General features: G+C 36.8%; 1 protein-coding gene across 12 annotated transcripts in view; it reads right to left on the bottom strand.

Annotated features, from left to right (window-relative positions):
• Nucleotides 1-16,885, bottom strand: part of LOC145288114 (apicoplast pyruvate carrier 1-like) — a 243,266-nt gene that overhangs the window by 93,293 nt on the left and 133,088 nt on the right. For 5 of the 12 annotated variants that reach the window (XM_080136180.1, XM_080136176.1, XM_080136179.1 and 2 more), the window contains 2 exons: nucleotides 15,677-15,693; nucleotides 10,502-10,695 (listed from right to left, as the gene is read on the bottom strand). The exons of 3 other annotated variants lie outside the window; for them this stretch is intronic. In XM_080136180.1, coding sequence (XP_079992306.1) covers nucleotides 10,549-10,695; nucleotides 15,677-15,693 — 164 coding nt within the window. In that variant the 3' untranslated portion in view covers nucleotides 10,502-10,548. Of the gene's footprint in view, nucleotides 1-3,465; nucleotides 3,495-10,501; nucleotides 10,696-11,760; nucleotides 11,828-15,676; nucleotides 15,694-16,885 lie in introns of those variants that run through there. 4 more of the 12 variants (XM_080136182.1, XM_080136175.1, XM_080136173.1 and 1 more) reach the window with 3 other exon arrangements.

Below are 16,885 nucleotides of genomic sequence, written 5' to 3' on the forward strand. Positions count from 1 at the left end.
CATAGTCTGCCACTCTCCCCAAAAGCCCGGGACGCGACCACGTTCATAACGGAATGGGGTCGTTATCGGTATCTCAGGGCTCCCCAGGGTTTTCACGCATCCGGGGACGGGTACACGCGCCGGTTCGATGACATCACAGTTGACATGCCTCGAAAGACCCGGTGCATAGACGACACACTCCTATGGGACAGATCCTTAGAATTGGCTTTCTGGCATACTGTGGACTATATTACCCATTGTGGTAAAAGTGGGATAGTCTTTAACCCTGACAAATTTCAATTTGCTGACGATGAAGTTGAATTTGCCGGCTTTGTGATAACCTCGGACGGCGTGAAGCCAACTAAAAAAATGACGGAGGCTATTCTCAATTTCCCGACCCCAACGAGCATTACTGGTATCAGGTCCTGGTTTGGTTTAGTTAACCAGGTGTCGTATACATTTGCACAGGCTGATATAATGGCCCCTTTTCGAGAGTTGCTGCGGACAAAGAACCGTAAATTTTACTGGGATGACACATTGAATAGACTTTTCGAAGAGTCGAAGAGGAATATCGTTCAGAAAATCGAAGAAGGGGTGAAAACCTTCGATATGAACAGAGCGACCTACCTTTCAACCGACTTCAGTAAGGTTGGCATTGGGTATTTTCTGTTCCAGAAGCATTGCCAATGCCCAACGGAATTAGGTCCCAACTGTGGTAAGGACCACTGGAAGATTATTTTGGCCGGGTCTCGCTTCACGAAAGATGCAGAATCTCGTTATTCCCCTATAGAGGGGGAGGCTCTAGCGCTGATTTATGGCTTGGAGTCTTGTAGGATGTTCATCCTGGGATCCCCAGACCTATTGGTCACCGTGGACCACCAGCCCCTAGTGAAAATTTTCTCGGATCAGATCCTGGAGAATATAAAAAATCCCCGCCTGTTCTCATTCAAGGAGCGGTCGTTGATGTACAGGTTCCAGATTAAGCATGTTCCAGGGAAACTCAACGCAGCACTGGACTGCACATCCCGATACCCGGCGCCGTCAAGACACAGCAGACTAAAGGGCACTGACACTTCCCAGCAAATCGAGGGGAGTATACAAGCATCCATCATAGCTGCATACGCACACGACCCCAAGTTCCGAGCGATCACCTGGGATAGGATAGTCGCAGCTGCAGCCACCGATGATGAGTGCCGAACGTTGGCGTCATACATTCAAGACGGGTTCCCAAGGTCACGCCACGAACTACCACCAGAAATCCGGCAATTCTAGCCGATGGCAGACCAACTATATTGTCTGGAAGGGGTACCCATAAAAGGGGACAAAATTTTGATACCAAAACGGCTTAGAGCCGAGGTGTTAGAGGCATTACACTCCGCCCATCAAGGGGCGAATGGTACGTTGGCTAACGCCAGACAACGGTTATTTTGGCCTGGTTTAGACGCCAGCATCCGACAAACAAGGGCGCAATGTCGGAGTTGCAATTCGATCGCCTCATCCCAGCCTAGGGAACCACTAATGCCACCCATAAACCAGGAGTTCGCATTTCAAAAGACAGTCACTGACTTGCTAGATATGCACGGGAAAAGTTACATGGTATACGCGGACCAGTATACCGCTTGGATTGAGGTCGCACCACTACCATCAGGAAGGGCTGCAGCGGTGTGTAACGCCCTGAGGGTTTGGTTTTGCACGTATGGTGCGCCGGAGGAAATATCATCCGATGGAGGGCCACCATTCGATTCACTAGAATACAAATCGTTTCTAGTAGACAGGGGCATAAAAAGGCGCATATCATCTGCACATTACCCCCAGAGTAATGGCCGAGCTGAACTGGCCGTAAAAACGGCCAAAAGAATGCTGATGGACTGCGTTGATGGCTACGGACACCTACATCATGATCGGGCAGCACGGGCGATGATGACTCATAGGAATACGCCCAGTCAGGACCTTGGATTGTCGCCGGCGGAAATACTATATGGTCGAACAGTAAGGGGCCATCTCCCCGCACTTCGCAAAAAATACTGCATCCACAAGCGTTGGACGGAGACCAGAGATTTGAGAGAGAGGGCGATGGCGAAAAGGCACGTACTTAACAAAGAACAGTACGACATACACAGCCGCCCCCTCCAACAGCTCCGAGTCGGCGAGTCTGTACAGGTGCAGAATCAGGAGGGACCAAATCCACGACGATGGGCGAAAAATGGGAGAGTCGTCGAGACAATGGGTAACAGGCAGTACAGGATACGGTTGGATGGTAGCGGCAGGATCACATTACGCAATCGCCGTTTCCTCAAGAAAATCAAACCGGTCATGGATACGCCGGAGTATCCACCCACTCAACAACCCCGTCAACCATCTCCCCAAACACCAAGAAGGGAGGACAGCAAACCACCGTGCAACATGCATGAGATGATGGAGGTGGAAGAAGCTGATTGTGACACATCAGAAACAGATATGGAGGTGGACCAAGATCCGATCAACCACAAGCCAATGCAGATGAGTCCGGTCCCACGACGCAGCATGAGGGTAACACGAGCACCAAGGCCACTTTCCCCTCAAATGCAAGGACCAACTCACTACTACACGGAATTCTCCAGTCACATGACCACAAAACGATGGTAGTGTGGTCACATGGTGGGGGGAGGGCATGTAGAGAATAGGAATGACCATTAAGACGGGACACACAAAAGAGTGACACCGTCGTCTGATTAGTAGTATATATAGAGCACGCACGCACCAAAAAAAGAACGACGACTACAACGATAGTTGACTCGGAAACCTTACACGTGTGTGCAATTCTGTAATATTACTAGGGTTTTTTTTTAAATCTGAGACCAAAATGAGATCATCTTCACACGACCCGGGTGCCAATACCCACCATTCAGAAAGTCTTCGTCTGAAAACAGGTGTCCTCGAGTTTAACCAATACAATTCTCATTCAACAATAAAATATATATCTGGCTTTAACAATAAAAGAACTATATATCTATATATTTTAATTCAAGTATTTTTGATATTTGCCGTTGTCCGGGATTCAATTAGACAATCTTAGCATATTTACCCGATCGTTCTCAGGTCCCAGGGGGGGGGGATCTTAACCTCCTCAATGGGGAGCAAATCGCTCCCTCAAGTTAATCATGTTACAACGACACCACGTTCATATCTTCCTTCTACTGACCCTATGACAGCATAATTACTATCATTGAGAGTATCTCAGGGAAAACTGGCCACATTGTCTGCTCATTCCTCTGCGAACATTCACATCTGAAGAGAAGTCAATATTCACAATGCTGAATAGCTGAACAACTCAAAAAAGATGGATGACGAGGGGAGTTGCTTTCATGATTTCTCGATTGCTTATTGATTAAAACTAATTGTTCGCGAACCAATCAGTATGCCTGTCACTGACGAACAGTTTTCACATCTCCTTGACTTTTTTCTTGCAGATCTCCCAGAATTGTGTTCATCATCCGTTCTATCTCCATTAGGCTGTTCTGATCACTCGGTTGTCCCTGTTGATATAAAAACAAAATGTAATGTCCTCATTTGTTTCTGTCCGCCGTACTGTATATCGATACTGCATAACTCATAATGATAAATTTCGAACATTTATAGCAGGTATACTTTTGTGTTTCAAGTTTAAAAAGAAGGTGTCCGCTATAGTGTCTAACTTGAAGGAGACGTAAAGTGTCGGTATATACCGCCTCACAACCTCCTGGAAATACCAGCAAAAGCCTAATAGCTATCTGAGGTTCACTCTAGGATGTGCTGCTGCTATTGCACAGAGAAACCAACAATTCTATTGCTTTCAACGAAACAGATATTATGAAACTAAAGCAACCTTTAGGACTACTAGCAACCACTGTAAAAGAGTAATAAGAAATGCAAGAGATTTGTATGTGCTGTACGTTAAGTTTAAAGAAGCTGAGCAGCCGCTTGATTTTCTAGAAACAGGATCCTGAAAATAAATGTCCTCTACCCCAGCCCTCATTAATGTGTCCTATGTAATTTCATCAGCATCTCATAAAGCAAGATTTTTGCCAAGAACTTTGCAGCAAATTCTATTCTTTCCAACTATGGCCGCCTATACGCTATGCAACATAGAAACATCTGTGCATGATATTGCCAAGCGTATCAAAGATCCTGATTTCAGTAAAGCAACTGACACCGATAGCATGCCAATCAAAGTGCTCAAAAACATCAGATTGTATAAGCTGTTAAACGTTGCCTTAACAAGAAATATTTCTCAACATACTGGAAACTCCATCAGTCTGCCCGTATTTAAAAATGTTGGATGTCGGTCATCGTTGTCTCAGTACAGACCTATCGACTCCTGTGTGCAATGAGTAAGTTGTTGGAATCCGTTATAAATAGAGAAGATGGTCGTGTCATCAGCATAGATGTCAACGAATGATTTAAGTATGTGTTTTGGGAGATCATTGATGTATATCAGGAAGACCATAATGACCTCCCTAAACACATACTTAAATCATTCGTTGACATCTATGCGGATGACACGACTATCTACGGCAACACATCAAAGGCTGTAAATGACAAAGTTCTCTCTGATTCTCTCTCCTCTGATCTCGAGCGCGTGGTTCAGTAGGGGAGGGGGTGGCTGGTTACTTTTAATGCATCTAAAACCAAGCTACTATCTTTATATCATCAAACCTCTGATCCCCATCTGGCATCAATTGAGATGGATGGCTCTCGTCTGGGTGAGGTCCGTGTTTTGACAAGCTTCTGGGTTTGACCTTTACTCCTGATCTGAAATGACACACGTACATCAAATCTGTTGCCAAGGTCGCTGGAAAAATTGCGGGATCCTTCTACCGCTCTAGAAGATATTTCACTATTGATGCAATTCGCTATCGGTATAAAAGCCAAGTACGTCCAAGGATGGAGTACTGCTGCCATATCTGGGCAGGAGCTGCTAAAAACAGCCTATCCTACCTTGACAGAGTACAAAATAGACTTCGTGGAGGATGCCCTTTTCTCTACCCTGCAACCTCTCTCCCACAGAAGAGATGTTGGCCTGGTTTCTTGCCGATTATAATACGGTAGCCTTCAAGTGCAATGTAAACAAGTTCTTGTTGAGCCGTTCCCTTCAATTATCGAAAGTCTACTAACTCAACACCATTAACGATTACTAAACTACCACGCAACTTTCATTAACCCTTGTCCTCGAGTGGTCTTCGAGCCTTGATAAGTGATGACTTCCTTGTAAAAAGCGGTGCTGTGAATAGGTGTTACTTTTATGTACACATAATGTAGATTTGGGTCTTCGTTGGAGATATCCATGCTGCAGTTGAAGGCATCTTTAATGTAAGCACATATTATATGTCCGTTGCGGTCATGGTGGTTAGGGTTGGAGGTTAAAAAATCTTTGATAGAGAAATCGCTTAAGGCAATACTTCAGTCAAAGTCAATCCAGCAAAGGCACAGAAAACCAGGTCTTGTCTTCCGTAATTAGTAATTACACCAAGTTGAACAAATAAACAAATAGACGGGTATGTCTATTTGTTTATTTGTTTTCCTTTTCTTTATTTTTGTGATTCCGGTCTTTTCCGCATTGCCTTTGGTTTTTAAAACTTCCATATATATATGGATAGATAGATAGATAGATAGATAAATAGATGACAAAACATACATTGATACGGCCAGTATGTAAAATGGAATTATTCAAATGGTTATCCATTGATACATTTTATACATACTATTTATAACATATCCTTATTTTCACAAATTACACATTTTGTAAAATATATCACAATATTCTGACGAGTTTTCTAAAAAGTGAATAGGTTTTATTCATGGGAGATGTGAAAGCCTGACAAATCTTTCATAAAACAATTTGTATCATTTTTATTAAAGATGTGTGTCATGTTTGGACACATTTTCAAAATATATGCAGCATTCTTAAGTAAAGAAATATATTGGATTCTGAGACGTATTCAAAAGGAAAATTTCAGAATTTTATTTCTTAAAGAAATATGTTAAATTCGCACTCATTTTCTTAAATATATATGACATGTATTCTAGACTGGAAGGAATTTTTGTCATTGCAGAAATATACACAAATCGGTGATGTATTCTAAAGAAAATTGCAGCATTTTTTATTTAAAGAGATATGTGGGATCCTAATACGTATACTAAAAGTAAAAAACAATTTATTATTAAAGAGTATTACATAGTTAGCCAGGTCTTCAAAATGTAACATTTTATAATGGACCAAACGTTGTACGTAAAGATTCACAAAGAAAAAACTTTGACACGAACTTCTTAGGTGAAAATATAAGGTAATCATTTCGTTCTATTACACACGTAAATCACCGACACGTATTTACAACACGATACTATATGTTCTCCCTTTTTCTTTTTCCTGTCAGGTTGCAGCCCTTTATTTTTAGCTACAAGTATCCTCTGTGTTGCAGTAATTCTATATAGAAACCAAAGGTCGGCTGACTCGCTTTGCAAAGAAAGTGATAATATTTTTGTTATTAAAGAAGTATATCAAATTCTGACACGCATTTTAAAAAAGGATAGCATTTTTATTATTAATAAATATTCGAAATTTATGCGCATCTTTTAGATGTAAATGTCAACAATGTTGTTATGAAAAGAATGCGTCAAATTCTGAAACGTCTTCTAAATGAGAATAGCAGTATTTTTATTAAAGAAATATATCAAATTTCGACACGTTTTCTAAATAGAAACTTTCAGCACTTTTTTATTAGAATAATGTGTCAAATTATGGCTTGTCTTCTAAGGGAAAATGGTAGCATTTTAGTAAATAAGTATGTGAAATATAAACGCGTCATTTAAACGAAAGTGACGTCATTGTTGATATTAAAAACATATATCAAAAAGGAAAAAATAATATCATCTTAAAAACACATGTTAAATTCTTATACGTCTAAAATGAACATGATATTTTTTTATTTAAAGAAATGCTAAGGTCAGACACTAATTAAAAAGAAACTTATAACATCTTTATTAATAACGGAATATTTTGAATTTTGACACGTTTTTTAAAAGAAAATTCAAGCATTTTGCAATTAAATAACTATATAAAATTTAGACGTCTTTTTGATGAAAATTGTAGCATATTTGTTATCAAAATAAATATCAAGCTCTGTAACGTCTTCCAAAAGTGAATGGCAACATATTTGTTATTTAAAAAATATATAGAATATTAAGATCTCTTCTGGGATATTGTGGCAAAATGTTTCTATTTACAAAATTGGGCAAATGCTTACACATCTTTCAAAAAAACAAATATTTTTATTTTTAGGAGATTATGTCAAGTTTTCAAATCATTTTTTAAATATGAGAACATTTTATGTTATTAAAGAAATATTAAAAAATCAGACACATATCTTAAATATGGCAACACTTTTGTTATTAAATATGTGTCAATCCTGACACGTCTTATAAGAGAAAATCGACAACATTTCTTATTAAAGTAAATAGAGCAAATTCTGACGCGTCTCCTAAAAGATAGGCACTGTTTTATTAAGGAAGTCTATAAAATGTATATATGTATTCTAAAAGGAAATGACAAAACTTGGTTAGTGCGGAAGTATATTAAAATCAAACATGTCTTCTAAAAGAGAATTACTATAGTATTGCAATTAAAGAAATATTTCTCACGAAGTTACATCTTCTAAAAAAAAGTATTCTTGTTTTTAAAGGAATGTGTTAAATTCTTGTGGAAAACTGAAAACAGGTGTGTTATTTAAGAAATAGGAAATTCTTACATGTGCTATAAATTTATATGTCAGTCCTTTATTTAAAAATAAATCAAATTCAGACACGTGTACTACACAAAAATAATATTTTGTCATTAAAGAAGTGTGTGAAATTCTGAGACGTTTTCTGAAGGAACATGTCCTCATTTTTAATTATCAAATTTTAAGGGGTAATCAACGAAAAATGGCAACATTATTTTTAATTACTAAATTCATATCTTCACATCATTTTAGCGTTTTTGCTTTATTTTTAGGAAACAAATATATAAAATTCTGGCACATTTTCCAACAGTAAATGCCATATACATATTTAAAAAATATATACAATTCTGACAAGTCTAATAAAACCAAAGTGTAAATTTATTAAAGTTACCTATCAACTTTTACACCTCATCTGCAATAAAATAGTTGTCTCAAAGAATATGACAGTTCCTTAACTTACTAATATTAACGGACAACTTCTCAAGTTAAAGTACACGATTGTTGACTGTAATAATCCCATGCATGCGTGGCGCCAGATAAACGGATATGCCTTGCGTTACGCTGGTTCTTTTGTTACATTGTTGCATTAAAGACGTTGAAATAAAGATCCTTTTAACTTGGTTGCCTGCCCGGTCTAACTTTCCGATTTCTGTTACTATATCTACAATCTCCTTCAATCTTTTAATCTACAACTTCGACTCCCTCGATAGATCTATTGGCTTATATTGTTGTTTCGAAACTCCAATTACATGATCTTTGATGTTTGCCAATGAGGTAAAGGTTATTGTTTATTGTTTCAAATTCTTGGCAAATATAATTTTTTTCTGTTCCGACACTGGCATTTAAACATTTCTTTTCTTAATCTGTGATAACTGCATATATAATCTAGCTAATCTACTCGATTCTTCGTTATGACAGAGCCCTAATCTTTACACAATTTATATAAAAGAAATCGATTTTATAGTATTATTTATTACGCTCTTTATTTTATTTTTTCTATAAATAAAATGTGATATTTTTTATTGTTGTACCCTCCACAGCAACATCACCATCACATCCTACTTTGTGGGTCATTATGCACGAAAACCCCTTGACGTTAGGAAAATTAGAAGTTGTAAAAGGTCATTACCTGACAAAACACACTTCGTTAAATTATTAAAACTAACTGATGAGCCAGTATATATAAAACCTTTTAACGGCGAAATATTCCCCATTAAATTTTATTGTAATCAAACAGTTTTGGGAATATAATTACATCAATTCTTAAATGAGTAGGATATTACAAAAATTTCCATTTATTTTACTTATTTAGTAGGTTTTAAACGTGATAAAAAGATTAAAAAATAACTCACTTGCAAAAATGATATTATGTATAAAAAATAAACGATTATAGTTCTTTCGACTTTTAGAAATATTTCGGCATAAACAAAAAATAATAAAAATCATCAGTAATAAATACTAGTTTAGCACTGGACATATATGCCCTGATTTAACTGATGTTTGTAGAGAGTGTAGATGTCAAACAGAAATTTTAACTTTGTTATTCTTATTGAATTTACTATAGAATATTTTAAAACATAATTTTGAAAATCAACACCTACGTTCGTATCATGAAGAAATACATATTTTCATTGTTTTCTGTAAAACAACTTCTAAGAAAATCATAAATTTAGTAAAATATATTAGACTTGTTTCTATGGACATTATTATGCTTAAAACGTATTTAATTTTGTAAAATGCTTAACATTTTCTGATAATTATATTTCTGATGATTATATTTATATAATCAATTACTCATTATAAGCAAATTGACATATGAATTTTGAAATATCTAAATATCTTAAATTCATGATGAGTAATATGACTTTTCTATTTTTATTCTTTGTATTTACATTTGATTTTATGGAAATAACTCAATCTTAGTAAGCTAATATGAAACAAAGTTGTTAATTAAGTAATTGTTGTAAATTACTAAGAACTTATAAAAAAATGTTCTCAATAATTCCTAATTTAGTGCTGTCTAATGTCCACTACAGATCCTGAATCTTTGCTGCATGTTTGATAGACCTAGTATAAGTGACATTATGATTATATATATAAACGCAATTAAAGACTAAATTATATTTACAAAAAGTTATTGTTCGACATGCTACTAAAAAAGAAATATAATGATTTCCTTTTTTAAAGAATGTATTCTTTCATCATAGGAAATATATTAGCAAAACATTATAGCGAAGCTATGAATTTACTGGTACTGCCAGAAATTGAAACTGCATTATATGCAAAAAGAAACTATGTAAAAAGTTAATGAAATTGAAAAAAGAAATGCTAGATAAAGAAAAGTGAAAAAAATGTTTTTGAATAAAATGAAAGGATATGCAGTAGTTAGGTAGTTGCAAAATGCGAAATAGTCATTAGATACAATATGTGAAATAGTCATTAGATATAATATGTATATGATTTTTCAATCATAAACACATAACAAGATTATATCTTTAATCACACGTTTCTCAACTATTTCAATCCAGGCTAGTTTTATAAAGCAATAAAATGTATTTACAATTACACCGATATATGAAATGACGCGGTATAGTATTTTGTTTAATATTTGTATTTATGGTATGGCTACCAGTCGTGGTTTTTCTTTAGATGTGCTTAAAATGTACCATTCCTTGCGCGTAAAAAATTTATTATATTTTTCCTAATATTTTTTGTTAGGTCTTTTAGATTGAAATAAAAACAAAGACATTTACTGAAAGTGAAACAAAAATTAAAGCAAAAAAGACTTCCTGGTAATATCAGTTTTTATGTCTAGTACAAGGAATTGGCATAGCTATTCCCGAAGAAATGTATGCAACAAATATATATAAAAAAAAAGGCATGCAACAAATGATGAAAATTTAAAATTTGGAATTTGTCCTCTGTTGTAATTAAAATCGCTTATTTTTTGGCTCACGGAAGAAAAATGATAGAACACAACCTGAAATGAAAGAAGCGTAGTCTTTAGTAAATTACTACCATGATAGTATCGACAGCAATTATGCAAATTATTTTGAAAGGTGGGATATGATCATTATGGCAATAATTCATACAAATGTTTAGGCAATAACAAGTTTCCTCAATCTCACTCTGATCGCTTTAATAGGACTGCATAACCTGCACTTTGTCGTAAGGATTCAGATATGTATGTGAACAGACTTGGGGTAATACACTCTCTTTGTCTAGAGAATACAACTTTAAATCAGATAAACTTGAAATGCCCGAGATGGGGAGAGTATCTATTTGAAGGTAGGTCGTTGCTCTAGGGTACATGGAGATGTGCTGACACACTATGTAGGTATGGATGTTAGCATTGAGAGGGTCACTGCTGTCACGCATACGCCCAGAGAGCAACTGATATTTTCAGAATATTGTAGCGTTTGTGTTTGCTTTTGTTTCTCTGCCATTTTTTTATTTTTATATTTGTGACCCAATGTGAGAGACACAACAACACGGCCATAATAAGAAAAGAATACGAAGGAAAAAAAATTCATGGCACATAGGGTTGGATTGGCATTTGTTACCGCGCAGGTAGCACGTGGTCTCACAATAGCCTACTCAGTAACGCTGGTCACTTTGTTATGTTGGTAGACACCACTCTTAACTCTTCGCCACAAACCCAGCAGTCATTGATAAAAATGACAGGATACTTCAAAAATGATTATTGGGAACCAATCAGAGATTATACTAAAGATATCCAATGGAGCAATAACAATGTGCAAATGAGACAAGTGAATGGTGCAACGCAGGCATTAAAGGAAATGCCTCTACACAGAAGATCTGTAGATATGGTACACTTCAATCTGTGCAATAGCCATTGCGCAAGAAAGATATGCATTATGCCGATTCATTAGTCCCATTCGGCAAAAATTTATAGATGCTGGAAATCATTGTAATAGTGAAAAAGCTGTAACCAAAATAAGACATAACGAAATGACCAAAATCGCATCAAGTCGCAAAAGATAAGAACTCACGATTTCAAAAAAGCAATAAAGAATTTACTTACCATACATTAACTAGGCAATCACTCGCCCAGCAACCGCTAAGGCTGAACTGCTTGCATCTGATATTAACTGAAACATTATGTCACACATAGTAGGCAAAACAAGCAAGATCTGTTGAGCAGTCAGACTGTCGATAATGACGGATAGTTTTTTAACAGAAAGAAACACCATTTAAATATATTGAAAAAAAAAAAGAAAAATAACGAACACAATTCACACTAAAAATTAAATCAATTAAATATTAATTTAAGAGAAATAATTTTTTTTAAAAGTTTGTACGTTCCCCTACGTTAAAAGATAACATCGGATTTTTATCATAAATTCCTAATACTAAAATCTAGTTATTTATTTTTATTGTGAATACTTTAAAACACTTTTTACATATTTATTCAAATAGTAAAAAATAGAAATCAATCAATAAATGCCAATTATATATATATGTATATATATATATATATATATATATATATATATATATACTAGCATTTCAGCTTGGAGTTCTCGGGTGTTTGGTAGTGTGTGTTGAGCAAAAATAAAAAGTGGTAGGAGGAAGGCAGGCTCGAAGCCGTATCGCGAAAGACGAAAAGAATGGGAAATACTTGACTTCTTTGCTGTTACGACCACTGCCAAATTAGAAGTGACGCAGGTGTAAATTAAGGCTAGACAATCGAAAAGATGGGATGACTTTCGAAAATATCGATGAAAAAAGCGACCCTTTGCTGTAGAAAAGTGCCGAATTGAGGGTGAATAAATTAATGTTTTTAGCCAAGTATGTCCAAGGATGGAATACTGCTGCCATATCTGGGCAGGAGCTGCTAAAAATAGCCTATCCTGCCTTGACAGAGTACAAAATAGACTTCGTGGCTTAGTGGGGGATACCCTTTTCTCTACCCTGCAACCTCTCTCCTATCCTTGTTTTATCGTTATTTCCATGGCAGGTGCTCGTCTGAACTCCAATTTCTGGTGTCCCCTCGCCAATCTTTCACGAAAAACACCCGTCTAGCTGAATCCACTATGAAAAATTTCCCCCACTCTTTATCTGTGCCTAAATCAAAACGTGGATTCCATGAACAAAGCTTCTTTCTTAGAACTGCACCCCTGTGAATCTCTGTTCCGTCTGCCTGCTTCCCACCTGACTACAACCTGGATGTCTTCAAGTCCAACGTTAACAAATTCCTAATGAACCGCCCCCTTAAGTAAACAGTTCATCAAATCTCCACACTAACGTAATGTACTTGCAATAACCCTTATCCCTGAGTGGCTTCCGGGCCTTGATAAGTGGTGACCACTGTGGGAAAAAAGCCAATTTTTCGGTACTTGTCGTCTGAAAGGGCGAGCTTCAAAACTATACTGTAAAAAATTCATCGCCTCTGTTGAAAAGTTTTAGGCAGATATGCAAACATACATACATACATTTGTGGTGACTTCAATGTGGCATGGCTGACCCACTCTAACAAGACAGGCGTTGAGGGGAGGTTCTGTCAAGATTTTGCGATTGCCTATGACCTCACCCACATTGTTCACAAACTCACCCGAGTGCCCGATACTTCCGGTCAGTATGCAAGCCTTCTAGACCTTTTTCTCACAACGTCCCCTGAGCTATGTTCAAGTTCCGTTCTGTCTCCTCTGGGATCTTCCGACAACTCGGTTGTATAAGTTAAGATAAAAACGAAATGCAATAAGTCTTCAGATGTACCTCTCCACCATACTGTATACTCTACCGATACTCTACCGCTGAATGGGATAGCTTCCGTCACACTTGTATCCGATCTACCCCTGCATTCTATGTTTAAAAAGGATGTGTCCTTCATAGTATCAGACCTAACCGAATGGCTAATTGTAGGCATAGACCGATTAATACCATAAAAAAAATTACAAGAAAAACCTAACAGCCAGTCATGGTTCTCCCCTGAATGTGCTGCTGCCATTGCGCATAGAAATCACTTTTTCCATAGCTACCAACGTAATATATGCACTTAGACTAAAGCTGCCTTCATGACTGCCAGCAACCACTGCAAAAGAGTAATAAAAAATGCAAGAGATCTATATGGTCAGTCCGTTAAATCCAAAGTATCTGAGCAGCGGCTTAGTTCCCACCAGTTTTAGCAAATAGAAAACAGAATCCTGAACAGAAGCGTGCTTTCTATCCCAACCATCATCAATGGACTTTAGGTACTCTCGTCAGCATCAAATAAGGTCAAACTATTTGCCAAGAGCTTTTCAGCTAATTCTACACCATGCGACGAAGGCCATCAACTCCCCGTATTTCCTCCTATAACAGACAACACGCAATGCAACATACAAATATCTGTGCGTGAGGTCGCCAAGATAATCAAGAACCTTGATTCCAGTAAAGCAACTGGTCCTGACGGCATTCTAATCATTGTGCTGAAAAAGCTTCAACCAGAATGTGCCCACATACTTACAAAACATTTTAAGTGTTGCCTTGTTGAGAAGTGCTTACCAACATCCTGGAAAACCTCATCAGTATGCCCTGTATTTAAGAATTCAGATGATAAGTCATTTTCCTCTCGTACTTACCAATAAATCTCCTGCGTGTCATGAGTAAGCTGCTGGAATCCATATTAAATAGAGAAGTAGTCAACCAACTCAGCAGAAATAACCTTCTTAGTGATATGCAATATGGTTTTCCTTCTGTCAGATCTACAGCAGATGTGCTAACTGTTATATCTCATAGGATGAGCGAATCTCTTGACAAAGGCTTTCTCTCTAGAGCAATTGCTCTTGACATATCAAAGGCCTTCGATAAGGTATGGCATAAGGGGCTACTTCACAAGATTTCCAGCTACGGTATAACTGGATATGATTTCTCGATCATTAACTCATTTCTCTCCGATAGGATCATAAGAGTAGTGGTTGATGAGCAGAAATCAGAGACCCTCAATATTAATGCTGGAGTCCCTCAGGAATCCGTCCTGGGTCCAACTGTCTTCCTGATACACATCAATGATCTCCCAAAACACATACTTAAATCATTCGTTGATATCTATGCTGATGACACGACCATCTTTTGCAACACATCAAAGGTTGTAAATGACAAAGGTCTCTCATTCTCTCTCCTCTGATCTTGAATGCGTGGTACAGTGGGGGAAGAGGTGGCTAGTTCCTTTTAATGCATCTAAAACCAAGCTCTTATCTTTATGTCATCAACGCTTTGATCCGCATCTGGTATCAATTGAAATTGGTGGCTCTCGTCTAGGGGAAACTATGTTTTGATAAGCTTCTGGGATTGACCTTTACTCCTGACCTGAAATGGAACACGTACATAAAGTCAGTTGCCAAGGTCGCTGGAAAAATGGTAGGATCTTTCTACTGCTCCAGAAGATATCTCACCCCTGATGCAATTCTTTATATGTATAAAAGCCAAGTGCGTCCAAGGATAGAGTACTGCTGCCACATCTGGGCAGGAGCTGCTAAAAACAGCCTATCCTGCCTTGACAGAGTACAAAATAGGCTTCGTAGCCTAGTGGGAGATGACCTTTTCTCTTCCCTGCAACCTCTCTCCAACATGATACGAGCCTGCCTTTGTTTTATAATTACTAACATGGCAGGTGCTCGTCTGAACTCCAATCTATGGTTCTCCCTCGCCAATCTTTTACGATAAACACCCGCCTAGCTGAAAACAACTGTCCAAAATCTTCCCCACTCCTTATCTGTGCCAAAATCAAGACGTGGATTCCACGAACAGAGCTTCTTTCTTAGAAGTGCACGCCCGTGGAACTCCGTTCTGGTTGCCTGTTTCCCACCTAACTACAACCTGGAAGTCCAATGTAGATAGGTTCTTGATGAACCGCCCCCTTAAGTAAAACACTTTATCAAATCTCGAACACTAACGTACTGTACTCACAATAACCCTTATCCCCGAGTTGCTTCCGGGCCTGGATAAGTGGTGATTACCTTGTAAAAAAGAAATACTGAAATTAAGAGAGAAGAGTTGTGTTTGTTGAAAATTGAAAATAATTACGTATATAAATGAATATGTTTTGAAAGCTGAAAACAACGAATTATCTTTTAAAATATAAACAAATTTATTTGTTTATATCAGATATATTTCAATGCTAGACATCCTTGTCAATGAAGTGTCTGTTTTTTCCGTTTTTTTTTCTTTTTTTATTTTTCTTGACCGCATGGTTGAATTCTGCTTGCGAGAGGTGGTAGTAGTAAAATAGAATAAAAACAGTTATCAGAAGGCGTGTCGCGTCAGCCGCACAAATTGAAATTAAGAGAGAAAAGGGTTTTTTCTTCTCTCTTTCCTCCATTTAAAGCGTTGTGTCAATTGAAAATAATTACCTATATAAATTAATACGTTTTGAACGCTGAAAACCACGCATTTTCTTTTTAAAGTATAAACAAATTTATTTCCTTATATCAGATATATTTCGATATTTAAAATAAAATAAATGAAAACAATGTTTACATGGTAGTTGTTATACTTTCATTAAAGAAAACAATAAAATGGTGTTATAATTCTTGCTCACATGATTACATTATTTTCCTATTTAAATTTTTTCCATTTGTTTTATATATATATATATATATATATATATATATATATATATATATATATATTCAGTAAAAAGGTAAAAATAAAGTCCGCACTTGTAATTTTTAAAAAAACTGAAAATTTAAGCTAAATTTAATGCAACTGCTTAAACAACCTATACCTCATTTGATTCGCCTTTTATTCCTCTATGATTTACCTGTTCATATTTGACATTTAATTGAAATATTCTAGTGTCCACGGCAATTAAATAAAATAACTTCAAATTGAGGAGACAAAAAGAAAGTCCTCAGCAACAAATTCGCTAATAACCTGATTAAATTATTGCCCCAAATCAGTTAAAATATCCACCAACAGGCAATAAAGCATCTCTAATCGTAATTGTTGTTTATCCAGGTTATACAACCTAACATTTAGTCCATATTCCACGACTTTCTCTTAGTGATAATCAGGAACTTATTAATCTCCACCTTTCTGGTTTATCCAATCGGGAAATCAGCCGCAGATTACAATCTAATGAGAAAACGGTATAAAAGACTATGCAAAAGCACCAAAACACCGGCAGTATCCGTGATGCCCCTAAATCTGGTCTGACTAGGGTTACT

The sequence above is a fragment of the Euprymna scolopes genome, chromosome 11, assembly GCF_053919585.1.
Source record: "Euprymna scolopes isolate OS-2025 chromosome 11, ASM5391958v1, whole genome shotgun sequence".
NCBI classification, from domain to species: Eukaryota; Metazoa; Mollusca; class Cephalopoda; order Sepiida; family Sepiolidae; genus Euprymna; species Euprymna scolopes.